At 42.3% G+C, this 14773-nt stretch overlaps 1 protein-coding gene across 2 annotated transcripts in view; it reads right to left on the bottom strand.

Annotated features, from left to right (window-relative positions):
• Window positions 1–14773, bottom strand: part of WNT7B (Wnt family member 7B) — a 128737-nt gene that overhangs the window by 53154 nt on the left and 60810 nt on the right. For both annotated transcript variants that reach the window (XM_074983690.1, XM_074983689.1), the window contains exon 2: window positions 481–707. In XM_074983690.1, the coding sequence (XP_074839791.1) occupies window positions 481–707 (227 nt within the window). The remainder of the gene's footprint in view (window positions 1–480; window positions 708–14773) is intronic.

Here is a 14773-nt window from a genome sequence, read left to right as displayed (position 1 = left end):
TCAACTGGATTGTCAGCTGTGTATCTTAGGCTAGGAATTGCTAGCAGCTACCTGAGATTCGCCTTTCGCTCTAGCTGTAGGTGACTGTATATTTGGAGCTGACTTTAGTTCCATTCACACTATTACTGTGGAATTCTAACTGTTCAGAATGTGCCACAAAGTAACAATGATGAAGTCCTAAATGCCTAAGAATGTGTTAGAAATTGACTCAGTCCATGGCTGCCCCTACCAAAAATTCCCAGTCATTATCACATGTGGATCGGTATGGATAATGAAAAGCTCAATCTAGAAATCACTGGATATTTTTCAACTGCTAGAAAATAGGGCTACACAAGATCAAAAAAAGTACCTCTGATCTTCTGGAGCGTGCACTAGTTTATTTTGTGTGAGGTGTAAATGTCTTATGGCATTACATCTCTAAAGCACTACAAGGGAAGAGCCAATTTATTATTACTAGTGGTATTTTAAAGAATCCCTTACCTACTCGAAGCTCTTGTCCAAAGACTGTTTTCTCTCCCAGTGCTGAGCAGTTCCACCTGCCATAGCGGAACTGATATTGGCATTCATTGATTCCCATCTGTGCCCCTTCTCCGATCACTATGATGGCATCAGGGCGGCTCTGGCAGATCGCTCGTTGCCGAGGGGCCAAGCCTGGGATTTTGTTGCAGATTATATTTGCTCCTAAAGCCACCACAGATGACAAAGCTCTAAAGAAAACCAGAAAGAGGTGTTAGAAGCTACTTGAGAGCATTAACTCCATTTGTTCCACGTTGCAGTGTGGTCAACAAGGCAATGCGCAAACAGCAAAAGGTTTGGAAGTTTTGTTCCTATAATTATGCAGACTTATTCCAACCACTTTGGTCTGGCAATTGGGGTTGGAAATCTTGCAGAATTTCCAGTAATTTCTCCTTTCATCTGGGCCAGAATGGCCACAGGAACAGCTTCTTTCATGGAATATTGGCAGTTCTGCATCTGGACCAAGATAGCACCAGGAAGTAAGGAAAGTTGAAAAGTAATATGGAAAAATTTAAGACAACAGGTCATTGAACTTTGGCGAATCTCAAAATTTCAGGTTCATATTAAGTGCTGTGCTTAGGTTTAGCCTCGGTATTTTATTTACCAGAGCCAGTTCATCCATCTCTAATTTTAAACCATGGAATAAAATTTAAAGAATGAGTTTATTCTGTCAACATCCTTGCCCATTCCTATTAACTTGAGGTACTCAGAATTTTATCAGCATCCGTCAATATATGGCCCAAAATCAGATTTTCAGACCTGATAAATTTCTTGGACTGGACATAAGTGCTCAACATACAACAGCTATAACTAAAACGTTTGTAATTCTTAGTTTTCAATATATTTGCAGAGTATCTAATGAGTTACAACACATTACAAAGACTGCATATGCCTTGTGTCTGTCCAATGTGAGCCAACTAACTCTTGGGGCAGCTCATGTACATTGAGATAATCACATGCATAAATGTTGGCAGAGCCTTAGAATTATTCTGACAGTCTGTCTGTGCATCCATCATTACAGCAAAGAGCATAAAAACAAAATAACCCCACACCTTGTCAAAGAGGATTTTTTACAGTTGTTAGTAAAACCTGATTTTTTTTAATTATGTGATAAAGTACAGGTAAAAATATGCAAACCTTACAAGTGTTTGAAATACAAGCCCAGGTCCCACAAGATTTCCCACTAGAGCAGTCTGATTAGATCCCCTTCTGGTTACTGTGTATCACCCCAAACTGTGCAGCTCAATGTTAACCTTAAGTCCCTGTCAGGTACAGATACATTTTCAGCATGGAATGAAGAGATTTAGACACACAAATCCCATTAGAAGAGGAGTTGTATGGCTAAAATCCCTGTGCACTGTACTGAAAACTTACCCCACAGTGTCTGATAAAAAGCTCCATAATGGAATCTTTGTTAAGAAAGAACCACGGCCATATTTTGTGGTGACATTGTGACACATCTGAAATAGTATACCCTTACTGAATGGTTTATTTAATTAAGAATTCCTAAGTAAATAATTTGAGCATGCATAAGTTGCAGAAATTGGCAGAAGCTTTCTGAGCTCTGAATTCTATCTGCATATATTTATGCTTTTTAATTTTGTTTTCCACTGCAGGGTTCGGTGTTCAGTGCATACGATATTGAAATAGAAATAGCCCTCCTCAGTTTTGTCCTGCAGCATGCTGATACCTGCTGGAGCTCCAACTTGAGTCTCAAAAATTAATGTGATGGCAATGTTATCACTTACAAAACACAAGAGATGGAGGAGGGACAGCTCAGTGCTTTGAGCATTGGCCTACTAAACCCAGCATCGTGAGCTCAGCCCTTGAGGGCAGCATTTAAAGAGCCAGGGCAAATAGACTTTCAAAAAAAAAAAGGGGTGGTGGTGAATGGTCCTGCCAAGAGGTCAGGGGACTTGACTTGATGACCTCCCAAGGTCCCTTCCAGTTCTACAAGATGGGTGTCTCCATATTATTTATCTTATATAAAAGGGAGAGATTTTTCAGGGAGTGCAATGGATATGACCAAACAAATACCACCTTACTGACATACCATCCACTCCAAAATGGCATTAATAAAGGTAGGAAGACTTGAAGGACGAGTCATCCTGGGGACAGGAGTGGATGCAATGCTTGCGCAAAAGGGATCAAAAGCTCCCTTTATGTTCCTGCTTTGGTTATTTGCATTAGATTGGTTGACAGGGGCAGAGTATTGGATTCAATCTCTTTACGCGCCAGCTTGCCAGACTGAGCTGGCAAGGGCTGGTGCAATTTTATAGCAGTAAATTATTACTCCCTAGGAGCCAGGAGGAAACAGAGGAGAAATTGTGCCTCAAGAGGTGTGTCTCTGAGTCATAATGCATTCCAGGGCAACGCCTATAGTGGTGTGGCCAATGCGCCCCCACTGTTTGAGGGCTTCACCTCGAGTTGCAAGCTATGCCCTAGCAATTAGCAGTAGTTCAGACATGAGGTGAAAGCAGGTCCCTTGTTTCATGGACGTCTGGATGATTACACCTTACAAATATAAAGTCTGTGTTTGAACATGATGTTGTTAAGGTTCTAGCAAACGTATTGCAAAAATATCGTGGCCCCCCCCCGCCCAATATTTTGAATGTCAGACGAAATGTTCCAAAGGGTGAGATTTATTACAGGAGATGTCAAAACCCTAGCACTCTGGACCAGCATCTTCCACTATGGCTCATGCTAAGTCAAGGATTCTACTCCATGCATAGTCCCATTGTGTGACTTGGACTATATGTATGTGTGCGCAAGGCAGCAAGGGAGAATAATAGTTGCCTCTGTTACCCTGTGCAAGCTACCTAGAACTCAGATGTGGGTGCTTCAGAGTAAAGAGATTTCCCACAGCCAATTACCACCTCACCCCAAGCAGGTGTGTAGGGAGTGGCAAGAGCCTGGGCTCCACCCTCTTAACCACATAAGATCTGGCACAAAGGGTTTTGAAATTTCTTCTTGGGCTAAAGAAGCAGCAAACTGATACCTTCAAGAGCACTTTGAAAGTAGACAGGAGCTATGACTCAGAGGTGGAAAAAACAGTGTCCCTCGGGACAGTGCACGTTTGTGCCTAAAGTCATATTCTAGTCCACTGCAGTCAATCGCATGATTCATATAGTGAGGGACTCCACGTAAGAAAGAATGGTAAACTCTAACCCTGAATTGTAACACAATGTGGCATGAAGGGATAAAATATCTCCTCCTGACCAGTGTTCCCTCTAACTTTTTGCATCCATGGGAAAAATAAGTTTTATGTGCACCAAAGCATGGATGATGTGTGCCACCAATGGAAACACCTGCTATCCACTGTAGGAGTCTCTGGGTGCTCTGCTAATCAGCTGGATGATACTCGAATCTCTTCTACGTGGATGCCATGTGCTCAGCTTATAGGGAACACTAGTCCTGACACATTCATGGATCAATGTGCTGACGCACGACCTTTACTTGCCCTTCTCTTGGCAAGCATAACTCAACATACATTCCTCACACAGACAATACATAGTTGTTCATAAAATTATGTACCCCTTTTTAAAACCAACAACAGTCTGTGATGTTAGGAATCAAAAGAAAATCAAAACCGAATTTTTGTTTCATACTATTTATTCCTATGCATATTTTAAATAATAGTTGTTGCCAGCTCCACTGATTTCAACCACTAGAAAATCCCTTCAGTTCAAACTACATACAAGAAGTTACTAAGGCCACACCTGCAAAGTTCCAACCACCCTCGACTCTCAATAATGTCTGTATTATTTCCTGAATACCAGTGTACCAACCCACCATTTGCAGATGATGTTGAAGTTTGCACCTATTATTTGCTTTCCACATCATTTTGGTTTCCCTCATCTATAAAGATCACTCTTATTCCCAAAGGAAGACACACCAAGGGCATTGGATAATCCCTTTTTGGATAGCGGAAACCAGGAAACAAATGATTTCGCTGGGAAATAACTGAGGTGCAACGTGATGGAAGAGAGGAGCCATGTTTCTCACACTTTTAAACAGAAGACAATCCAACATGCAAGAATGTATACTGCATATAACTTTATGTATTCCCAAATCCTGTAAGCCTCAAATCTTCATTCAACTGGAGTTCATCTTGAGTGTACGCCCTGAGTCAGAACCAGATTGCTCCCTGCTGCAGAAAAAGCTGCAAGAAGGGGAGGAAATCTTGCTATCCAAAGAATTGGCCAGATATTATCCTATTTCAGTTGTGAGATCTAATGAGATTATATCGTGAGGTGTTATGACTGCACTGAAGGGCAGATGTGGATAAAAACAGGACTTTTGTTTTGGCTAGTTCACCACAAAACATTATTTAGCTTTACTCAGGCCCTACCTTAGGGCAAGGAGTGCAAGGAGATTGCCTTGGGCCCTGGATCTTCAGGGCCCCATGCTCCACCAGCCAGGCCCCATTGTCAATGTGCAGCCATTGGCCCTGCACACTCTTTGGCTGAGCTTAACTTTACGTATTCAAAAGCAGGGAACACACATATGTTTTCTTGAAATATTAAATATGGATTCTGGGTGGAGTCCATGGTTTTTGTAATATTATTTTAATATCATAAATATAAGGACTAAATTATTCTCTCCCTAGAATACAATATAGCTTGATTTATATATTCAACTCTTCTTGTATGCATAGAATTTGCACTGATATCAGTAGGAGTTAAAGGCATGTGAATAGAGCTGAATATCTGAGTCTGGATCTGCAGTAAGGGAAGAATTCTGCTTTCAAAACTGACATACTCTTGCCATTCCAATCTGATAATTAAGGTAAATGCTCTTTATGTGTTAGGCAAGAGTCTCAGTTGTCAGTGAAAGTCAAGAAATACAAAGTAAATGGAGCTAAGCTAATTTATGCTTACTGAGGATTTGAGCCATTAGTCTGAAAATTTTAACATGTCTAGGATAGCTTTAAGGATACCTCTGCAGTGCGTAGTCAAATGTGAAGATGACAGAATGAATGTGACTTTGAATACTTCTGAGAAAACTCAGTTACCACCCAAACTATATTCTGAGGGCTTCCTTTAAGCAAGAAAAGTGACCTCACACACAATATGTAATTGGGACTGTTGGAGGTTGCTTTTTCTGTGCAGATACATAACCACCAATCAAGCTATCTGCCTGGCAGCATGATGACTCAGAGGTTTTGAATTTGTAGTTTAACAAGAGAGAAAAATGCATTTGTCACAGTCACTAGCTTCTTGATTCTGTGAATATACCAGGAAGACTGTCTAAATTTATTTAGTTTTTCATTTGTTGGCTGTGGCGTGAATCAAAACCCATTAATGTTGCTTGTCTTTATTCTTTGGCCTACTCCTAATGCAGTAGTGGTTCTCATGTTCTAAACAGTGGCACTGTGTCCCTCTGGTCTCTGCTCTAAGATCACATTCCAGGAAAGGTTGTTGCTTGCTTTATGGGCTGATGCACAGGAGCAAGGCTGTATAGGAGCCTCACCTGGTTTCCCTGAGAAGCTTACATTGCATGGGAAGAAAAGCAGCCTCCACTAATCCTCCCATCCCCACCTGTATAAGTGGGCAGAGAGCATGTGGTGGGGGTGGGGGGAAGACTGGATGGAGCCCTGATTCCACACTACAAAATACATCAGTCCTCACTGCCCAAGTATATACCAGACCAGTTTCAGGTCTGGTCAAAGAATCTGTGGGGCCCAAGACAGCACGCTGACAGCAGGACTCGGCCAGTTGGAGCTCAAGGCCCTGAAGGCATGAGGCCTAATGCAACCGACTTGCTTGCCTTGCACTAAGGTTGGGCCAGCCAGTTTAGAATGATCTGCAAGTATCATTCTCTAGCAGATTATTTCCTGGCATAAGCAGGAATCAAGAAATGCATTGTGTCAAGTATCGGAGGGGTAGCCGTGTTAGTCTGGATCTGTAACAGCAACAAAGGGTCCTGTGGCACCTTATAGACTAACAGAAAAGTTTTGAGCATGAGCTTTCGTGAGCACAGACTCACTTCATCAGATGGGAAGTGAGTCTGTGCTCACGAAAGCTCATGCTCAAAACTTTTCTGTTAGTCTATAAGGTGCCACAGGACCCTTCGTTGCTGTTAAGAAATGCATTGTGACTCCCAGAATCACACATCACCTCTCTGGTCTTTTGCAGAATTAGCAGAGCTAGGTACTACCCTTCCTAAGAGAGGACTGTCAGATGAGAAGCTAGGCCCCCAGCTGATGGTGTCTAACCACTCTAGCCTGTGGTTCAAATGCAATGCTAGATTCTTTGTTCGAATAGACCCCCTCCACCCCCAAGGTTTTCCTAACACTTCCCAAGATTTCTTCTTAAGAAAACTAAATTACCCAGCTAACACCATTCCACAACCTTACATGCTCCCTCTTGGTGGGCTAGTACAGCCAGGCAGAGTCCCTCAGTCACGACAGAGGCGTGAGCTCATTTAAAGAAAAGACTTACATCTGTTGATTGGGTGCAGAGGCAGCTCCCCTCCTCTTGCTGCTGCTGCTGCAGATGCAAGCAGTGTCAGTCTTTCCCTGCTGCAGATTGCACAGACTAACCCTCTTCTGCATTGCCCCTCAGAGATGGGAAGGAGCGACAACCTCCTTGCCCAAGGAGCACCCACTTATCCACACAGCACAGCAACACCCACAGAGCACAAATACTCTTCTTGGATGGGTATGCTACTAAAAAGGACTTTTTGGACCATTGGATAGCATATAATCTGGAATCGCATTCTACAGGTTGGAGCAAAAGCTCTGGTAAAAGTGTGCTTAAGTTCTATGTTAATGCTGAGAAGAAGCTTGTCCCTTGTCCTAAATAGCTAGGCATGGACATTTAAGAGGTAGAAGACATATCTGTACTCCCCTGTGCCATCTAATGGGCAGAGCAGCCCTTGCAGGGATATTGCTGCTGCTGGTCCATCCACCTAGGTGGAGCATAAGAAGGTGAGTGTGGTAAGGAATGATGGCATCAATGGTCTGCACCCACTTTCCGTTCCAGTCCACCCAGCCACAGAGCTGAGCCAGCACAGCATGCAGAATTATTGCTCAGCCTCCTCCCCCTTTTGTTGTAATCCCAGCCTCAACTGATGGCTGTTCTTGAACCAACACTCTTCATAGGCTGTCTAGACTAGCCCCCAGCTTCGAAGGGTGCATAGTAATTAGGGTGTCGGGAGATTACTAATGGGGCGCTGCGGTGCATATGCAGCACTTCATTAGTCAATATCTTGCCCGCAGCAACTTCTAAGTGTGAAACTTTGAAGTGCCGGCTTGCGTGAAGTCATGGGTCAGCTGCGAGTACTTCGAAGTGCCCGTGCTACTTCAAAGTTCCTTTACTCCTCAAAGAGCCTGACCCACGGCTACACGCAAGCTGGCACTTCAAGTTTGACTGTTCGAAGTTGCCGCGGGGGAGATTTTGACTAATAAAGTGCTGCACATGCACCACAGCGCTTCGTTAGTAATCTCCCGACGCCCTAATTACCATGCCCCCTTCGGAGTTGGAGCTAGTATAGATACAGCTATATTGTATGCCCTTCTGGGTGTGAGGAGGAGTGTCTTTTTATTCCGTGATTGCTCCATGCCTACCTCAACAGGATTTTGCTCTACAGTGGCTGCTCATATGTGCCACAGTAATACAAATAGTAAATAATGTTAATAAATAATTAACAACACCACCAGAGGGTTTGTGTCATTATACCCAATGAGTCACATTTTGCCAACTGTACTGAAACTGAATATTACCTTATTTGGTGAAACGACCCGGTTATTTCAGTGTGACCACCCATGAAATGAACTGCTGATCCGGCCCTACATAAATATTTGTCGTCATTGCTACGTAGCCTCATGTCAGCAAGTCTGTAAACAAACTATAATTTAAACAGAACTATTTTGTGTGTATTTGTGAGTTCATTGGCCACGAATCTCTCCATTTCTTTGTAGGATCTGCTTAGTAACCTTGGAGACAGCAGTTTCTAGACCTGCAACATCATAGCCTCTTGTAAGTAGAACTACACACTGCTTTGTGCCCTGCTCTCCGCCCCCCTGCAGCCAATCAATTTCATATCACTAGAAAATTCCTAGGTCCTGATCCTTCAATAATTTAAGAATCTGCTTAATTGGCTTGTCTTAATAATCCACCTGCGCAGAACGAGAGGCTCCTACGCACAAGGGGGCTCACATTATTATGGGCATGACTGGATTTGATGGGTTATTCAGTGCACCCACAAGTACTCCCAGGCACTTCAGACTTGTTACCTGCGCTCAGGCCCTGTGCATTGTTATGATATTGCTGCCAGCTGAAAGAGCATTCAGCGTAACACTGGAGTGATGCAAGACATTCTATGCAAAAGTTCAAACCACCCTTGAAAGGGTTTTGGTTCTGAATTCACAGAATGTCTGCAGACAAGCTGGGTTTAGTGCTCAGTGCCAGTAAAATTATTTTATGATTGAAGTGATATAAGTCCAATGATAAAAGTGACACTGTATTCCTTCTAGTTCCTGATTGGCTGAGCTTACCCCAGGTATTCAGGAGGGTTAGCAGAATTTTTTTTTTCCAAAGGGGATTTTGTATGTGCCTTCTGGCCCAGGCATTCAAATTTTGTATCTCTGTTATTCCTGCACTGGCTGTGTCTGAGCTGGATGTAGGTCTGGATTCTGAGTCGTTTGCAAATCACTGTGAGCTGGTGAAAACCTCATAGAGAAGCTCTCTGCTGCTTCTTCATTCAGCAGCAAGTCCATCACCCCTTTGGAAATTCTCCACCACTACAGTTATATGCAGTGCAGCTGAATTCCAGTCATTTTACCAGTGGTTTTGCAGTAGAGATGCTGTTTTACTGTATGCTCTTATGTAGTTTGTCTCACTTAAGGCTGGAGTTTGCCAGTCTTTTTTATCTTATTCCCTTTGTAGTCCTAGTACAGGGATCTGCACTGAAATAGTGAGAAGAGATTTGTTTTTCAAATTCAGTTACAAAATCAATCCTTCAAGGGCCACAATGCATGTGAATATGAGACAGTCCTTAATAAATAAGGTCAAACTGCTTTTTGTCACCAGTTTTAAGAACAGCGCATGCACAATGATGTGTATAAATTAGAAAGTTGTTAACCCCCTCTCCAGGCTTTACCTGCCTCAACCCCCAAATCCACCTCCTATCCCCACATTTTACCCCCCATCCTGCAAAACCACCACCCCCATCCCCAGGCTTAACCCCTCTGAGCCCCAACCTCCCCCAGGCTTCACTTGCCCCCGTGCATGCAGTTCTGCAACAGCCGCTGCCACCACCTCCCCCTGCTGTTCCCCACCTCTCAGTGAGGTTGTATGGCTCCTTCAGAGGCAGGCTCGACCACCCTCCCTCCAGCTCTCCTGCCAGCTTAGAGTTCCGCCACATGGAGCGGGTGCCTGTCCAGCCAGCTTTCATTTCCAGGCGCCCTGCTGCAGCTGACTGCTGAGAGGCTCCGGCTGCCGCTGCCACTTAAACAACAAAACTAAAGTCAGTTGGCTCAATGACAGGCAACTGAACTTAGACTTTTGTTTAAGTGGCGGCAGCCTCCAGAGCCACAAGAGGCTCCTTAGAGAGCCGCAGGCTGCTGACGCCTGTCCTAATGTTAGAGGAAATGTTATTTAGAGGGAAGTACTGGCTATTCAGTTTGGAATTCACAACTCAGCCAGGGGAAGTAGTGGCTTGCATTATTCAAAGTGTCTGTCTGGAATACGTGACCACTTCACTTCCCCAGCCCACCCCCACCCCCACCCCAAAAAAAAGCAGTCCCGTAGCACTTTAAAGACCAACAAAATGATTTATTAGGTGATGAGCTTTCGTGGGACAGACCCACTTCTTCAGATCTGTCCCATGAAAGCTCATCACCTAATAAATCATTTTGTGAGTTTTTAAAGTGCTACAAGACTGCTGTTTTGTTTTGCTGGAATGCAGACTAACATGGCTACCTCTCTGTTGCTACCTCACGCTCAGTGTATACTCAGAAGATATGACTTGTGTCAGGTCAGATTTGGTGATGTTGAAAAGAGTCCTGGGTGAGAACTAATATGACTGTGTTAACAGTCAAGGCTAGAAATGGAACTGGTCAAGGTACACATCTCCACATGCTCTCATGCCATTATTAAATTACTTTTAATTAAACATATAGCCTGTGTCCTCCCCCAACCCACCTCCAAGACATCTATTCATTTTTACTTTTACAAGTTCACCTTATAGAAAAGTCCCTTAGCCTTTTCTGTCTGGATTGTTTTAAACGATCCTATAAAATAAAAACCCTATGGAAAGGATAAAATGTCTTGTTCAATTGTGTAGAACTGTCATGGATTTCTGTAGAATCCTGCTGGTTTTATTCCTATTAAATTCGGTTGATTTTTTTCCAGTGAAAGACTATTTCATATGTTGCTTAATGGGTTCCCATGAGGTTGAACAGTGTCTCTAAAAGGGCAGTGGACTAGGAGTCGGAAGACCTGGTATCTATTTTCCGCTCTGACACTGATGGATTTCGTGATCTCAGCAAGTCATCTTACCACTCAGCAAGGTAAGAGAGAGGAAGCTGTATTAGTCTGTATTCTAACAAAACAAAACATCTGTCACGTAGCACTTTAAAGACTAATAAAATGATTTATCGGAAGATAGATCTGAAGAAGTGGGTCTGTCCCCTGAAAGCTAATCACCAAATAAATCATTTTCTTAGTCTTTAAAGTGCTGCATGACTACTGTTTTGTTTTCGCTTAGCAAGGTGTTGAGCATTCTATCCCTACTACAGCAGAACACATGCTAAACTTCAAGCGTGTGAGTAGTACCACTGAAATCAGTGGGGATTAAAATGAAATATATGTTTATGTGCCAGAGAGCTCAGCACCTTTCAGGACTGAGACCTATGAATGTGTCTTTCCCAGTGTAAACTCTTCAAAGTAGGTCTGTCGTTGTGAATGGTGCTAAATAAAAACAGCATTCAGCTCTTTAGACCAGTGGCTCTCATCCTGCAGCCCAATCAGCATGCAGCTGTGGCCCACGTGACATCCTCAGGGCCATGCAGCCAGCACATATATTGTGTGGATGCATCTCACACAACATACAGAGAGCTACATATGTGTCCCACTGTGATAAATAGGCTGGGAACCACTGCCACACTGTAGAAGACACCCAACATGGCCCACTTTTATGCAGGGGGTAGAAAGTTCAGCCACCACAGGAGGCAGCAAATCCCATTCCATTTGATCTCTAGAGTGGAGACTTCACCCACCATGGGAATTATCTGTGGTACAATCTCTGACAACCTCAAGGAGCAGAAATTCCAGCCCAGTTAACAGAAATGTAGCCCATTAATGCCTGTGTATAACTAACCACTGCCCTATTGGATGAAACATGGACCAACTGGTTAAGCTGATTTTGAATATTCATTAGTATGACTTTTACACTAAAAATTAGTATATTTACTGTATTTCATGACCACAGCTGCCTCAACACTGCTATTTCTTAGCTACAAGCACAATAAGAGAGAAAGAAAAGGGTTGAGTCTGAAAAGAGAAGACAGGAAAGAATAAAGGGTGAAGAAGATGAGGGCAGAAGAGGAGTTACTATTTCTTCTATATATTGTGAAGAGCCTTCTACGCGCCGGTGTTAATGCTACCTACAGTGGTATAAAACTGGCCCTGATGAAGTATTTCCATTCTGTGTGGGAGGGCCCTTTGCCTCACTCCAAGTATCTTGACGTTTAATGGTACACTAAAAGTAGCAGGTGATTTGGGCTAGTTATGCCATAATTATGGAGCTATTTGCTGCTACTCTGGGCTGGTAGCATTTAATCTGACATGCAGGAAGTGGGAAGAGGGAAGAGAGGGAAGAAAGAAAAGAAGAAAGTGTACAGAAATGTGAAATCACACAGTCTATGCACAAATCCACATACAAGCATCTGATGTCTGCTGCAGGGTATGCTTGGCAGGCATAACAAAGATAATTACTTAAAATGCAAAACAATTCTACTGGAAGACCCTTTCATCTCTTAAACATCCTGGTTTCTAACAGTAAACAGCATCTTGGCAAATCTGAGTCAAATTTTGATGGGGTATTTAATCACTGGAATTACTTAAGAGAGAAAGGATTGTCACTGACCCATAACAAAATCAGTGTATAGGTGTTTTGATCTCACAGTATTTCAGATCAATCAAGCTAGTGATTGAGGAAGCTGCTCTGACAAGGAACATGTGAACTGGTTCAAAGAAATTAAGAACCCTTTAGTCCCAGCATCACTGACCCATCATTTGTCTCTCAAAACAAAGTAAAGAACCACTTTTTTTCTGAGATCCTCACATCATTTGATGAGACACTCATTTCAGTTTTAGGCTCTGACCATAACCAAAAGTGTGAGAAATTTGATCAGTGGGCTGCTACTTGAGAGTGGTCTTGCCTGGTTTTGTAGACTAAAGAGATTCAGATAGTTCGTATTAAACACCCAAATTATGAGGCACTTTTTTTAGATTCTCCATCACGCATTTTAATCCTGAAGACAGGACTACGGATGTTATCATGCCTGGATCTCCTGTTCAACATACTCTGCACCTTGTTACAACCATCATTAAAATAAATACTTACAGGATTTAAACCAATGTTTATATTTTCTGATCAATATCAAGGCATTTTACTGTTACTGAAGACTGAATTGACTAAATTGTCCAGATATTAATACCTTACTTTATTCCATAGCAGTGAAGTGCACCATTAAAGTCAAGTTTTGCCAGCCCAAATGTGATAAGCTTAACATGTATTCTGTAGTTTTAAAAGTTTAACCTCTGTTCTTTAGGATTGAGATGACTTCAATGGGAAGACACAAATGGTATGTTGGGAAGTGTCACATTGAGATATAGTGCTGCCTAACAGCTGAAGTTAATTCTAAGTTTGAATACTGGGTTTTGATTTCCTTGAACTCTTAATCCCTAGAATGGGTCAATTTTTCCTCTAAATTGTTCACCCAGGTCAAATCAGCATGGAGCATCCTAGGAGGCACTACCCATGCTATAGGATTAGAAGGTCATGGGTTCAGTCACTAACCTAGCCCATTCAACCTATCACACATCTACTGAGTTGACAGACAAATCTTTGTGATGAGCTGGCCACCCACTCAGCAGGTCAACAGAATCACCACTGTTCGTGGCTCCAGAAGACCTGGAATTTGACCATGAGACTGAAGCTGTCTATGTGGAGAGGCCCACCCCATGAGCATCCATAAACTGCAAATTCACCATTCAAAATACTTCCTACCACCCCCAGTCTCCTTCTGCAGTAACTAATGTCTTCCAAGTTGATTCACACCACTCAGGAAGCTTTTATTCTTATTTCTCAGGCACCCTAAAGAAAAATATTTAAAGAATGTTTTAATGATCTGTGTTATAAAGGAAAAAATAAATGCAGTGGGCGTGCATGATGTTTATTTATTCAGTGAGTAACTTTAGCAAATAAAAGTGAATGTTCTGAATGCTTTCACTAAAAGCTATTATAAAATAATACCTTAATGCCACGTCTTAAAGTATACTTTAGACTCTCTTAAACTGGCCTTCTGTGTTTTTCATGCTTCAAAACTTCCCCCACCCTAGGAAAAAAAATTCCACCACATTCTTTCTGCATTGCATAAGTGCTAAGGTAAGAAAACCACCTTGTTTTGTTTTATTGTTTGGTATTTGGAAAACTATAGCCGCATGCAGGATCTGATAACTAATCCATACAGTGTGTTACACTGACAATAAAGTCCAAACGTCACAAACCAATTCCTAAACTCCAGGCAGGGGTCACTGTCTTGGTTATACAACAGAACAATACACGCACACCATAACCGCAAAGTCAGATCTTCCAATGCTATGGAATTCCTTTAAGGCATACTTCATGCTGAATTTAGATGACTATGGATGAGTTTACTTATCATAATTGTAGCATATTTTAATGTTTGGCTGAGAGATAAAGCAGAAGCCCTGGTCTTTTGGGGTGTTCAGCTTGTCCTGGCACTTTTTTGTAAGAGTAATACTGTTGAAATATCAGGTAATTACATTTGTTTACCCAAATCTCTCTTAAGTTTTAATGGTATAATATAGTCTTCATTTACTGTATAAGTTGTTGTGTATTCTTGCTGTGCCCTGCTAAACAGCTGATACTCCAGAATTATATGCTTTCACCTGGGAATTAGCGTGAGCCCTGAAAGGGTATTAAAAAAGAGGAGGAAGAAAAATTATTGTGCTTAACCTCTGATGATAGCACAAAAAGCAATGGATTTAAATTGCAGCAAGAA

This window comes from Carettochelys insculpta, chromosome 1, assembly GCF_033958435.1.
Source record: "Carettochelys insculpta isolate YL-2023 chromosome 1, ASM3395843v1, whole genome shotgun sequence".
Classification (NCBI taxonomy): domain Eukaryota; kingdom Metazoa; phylum Chordata; order Testudines; family Carettochelyidae; genus Carettochelys; species Carettochelys insculpta.
The sequence above is the reverse complement of the archived record's forward strand: the minus strand, read 5'-3'. Positions and strand labels throughout refer to the sequence as shown.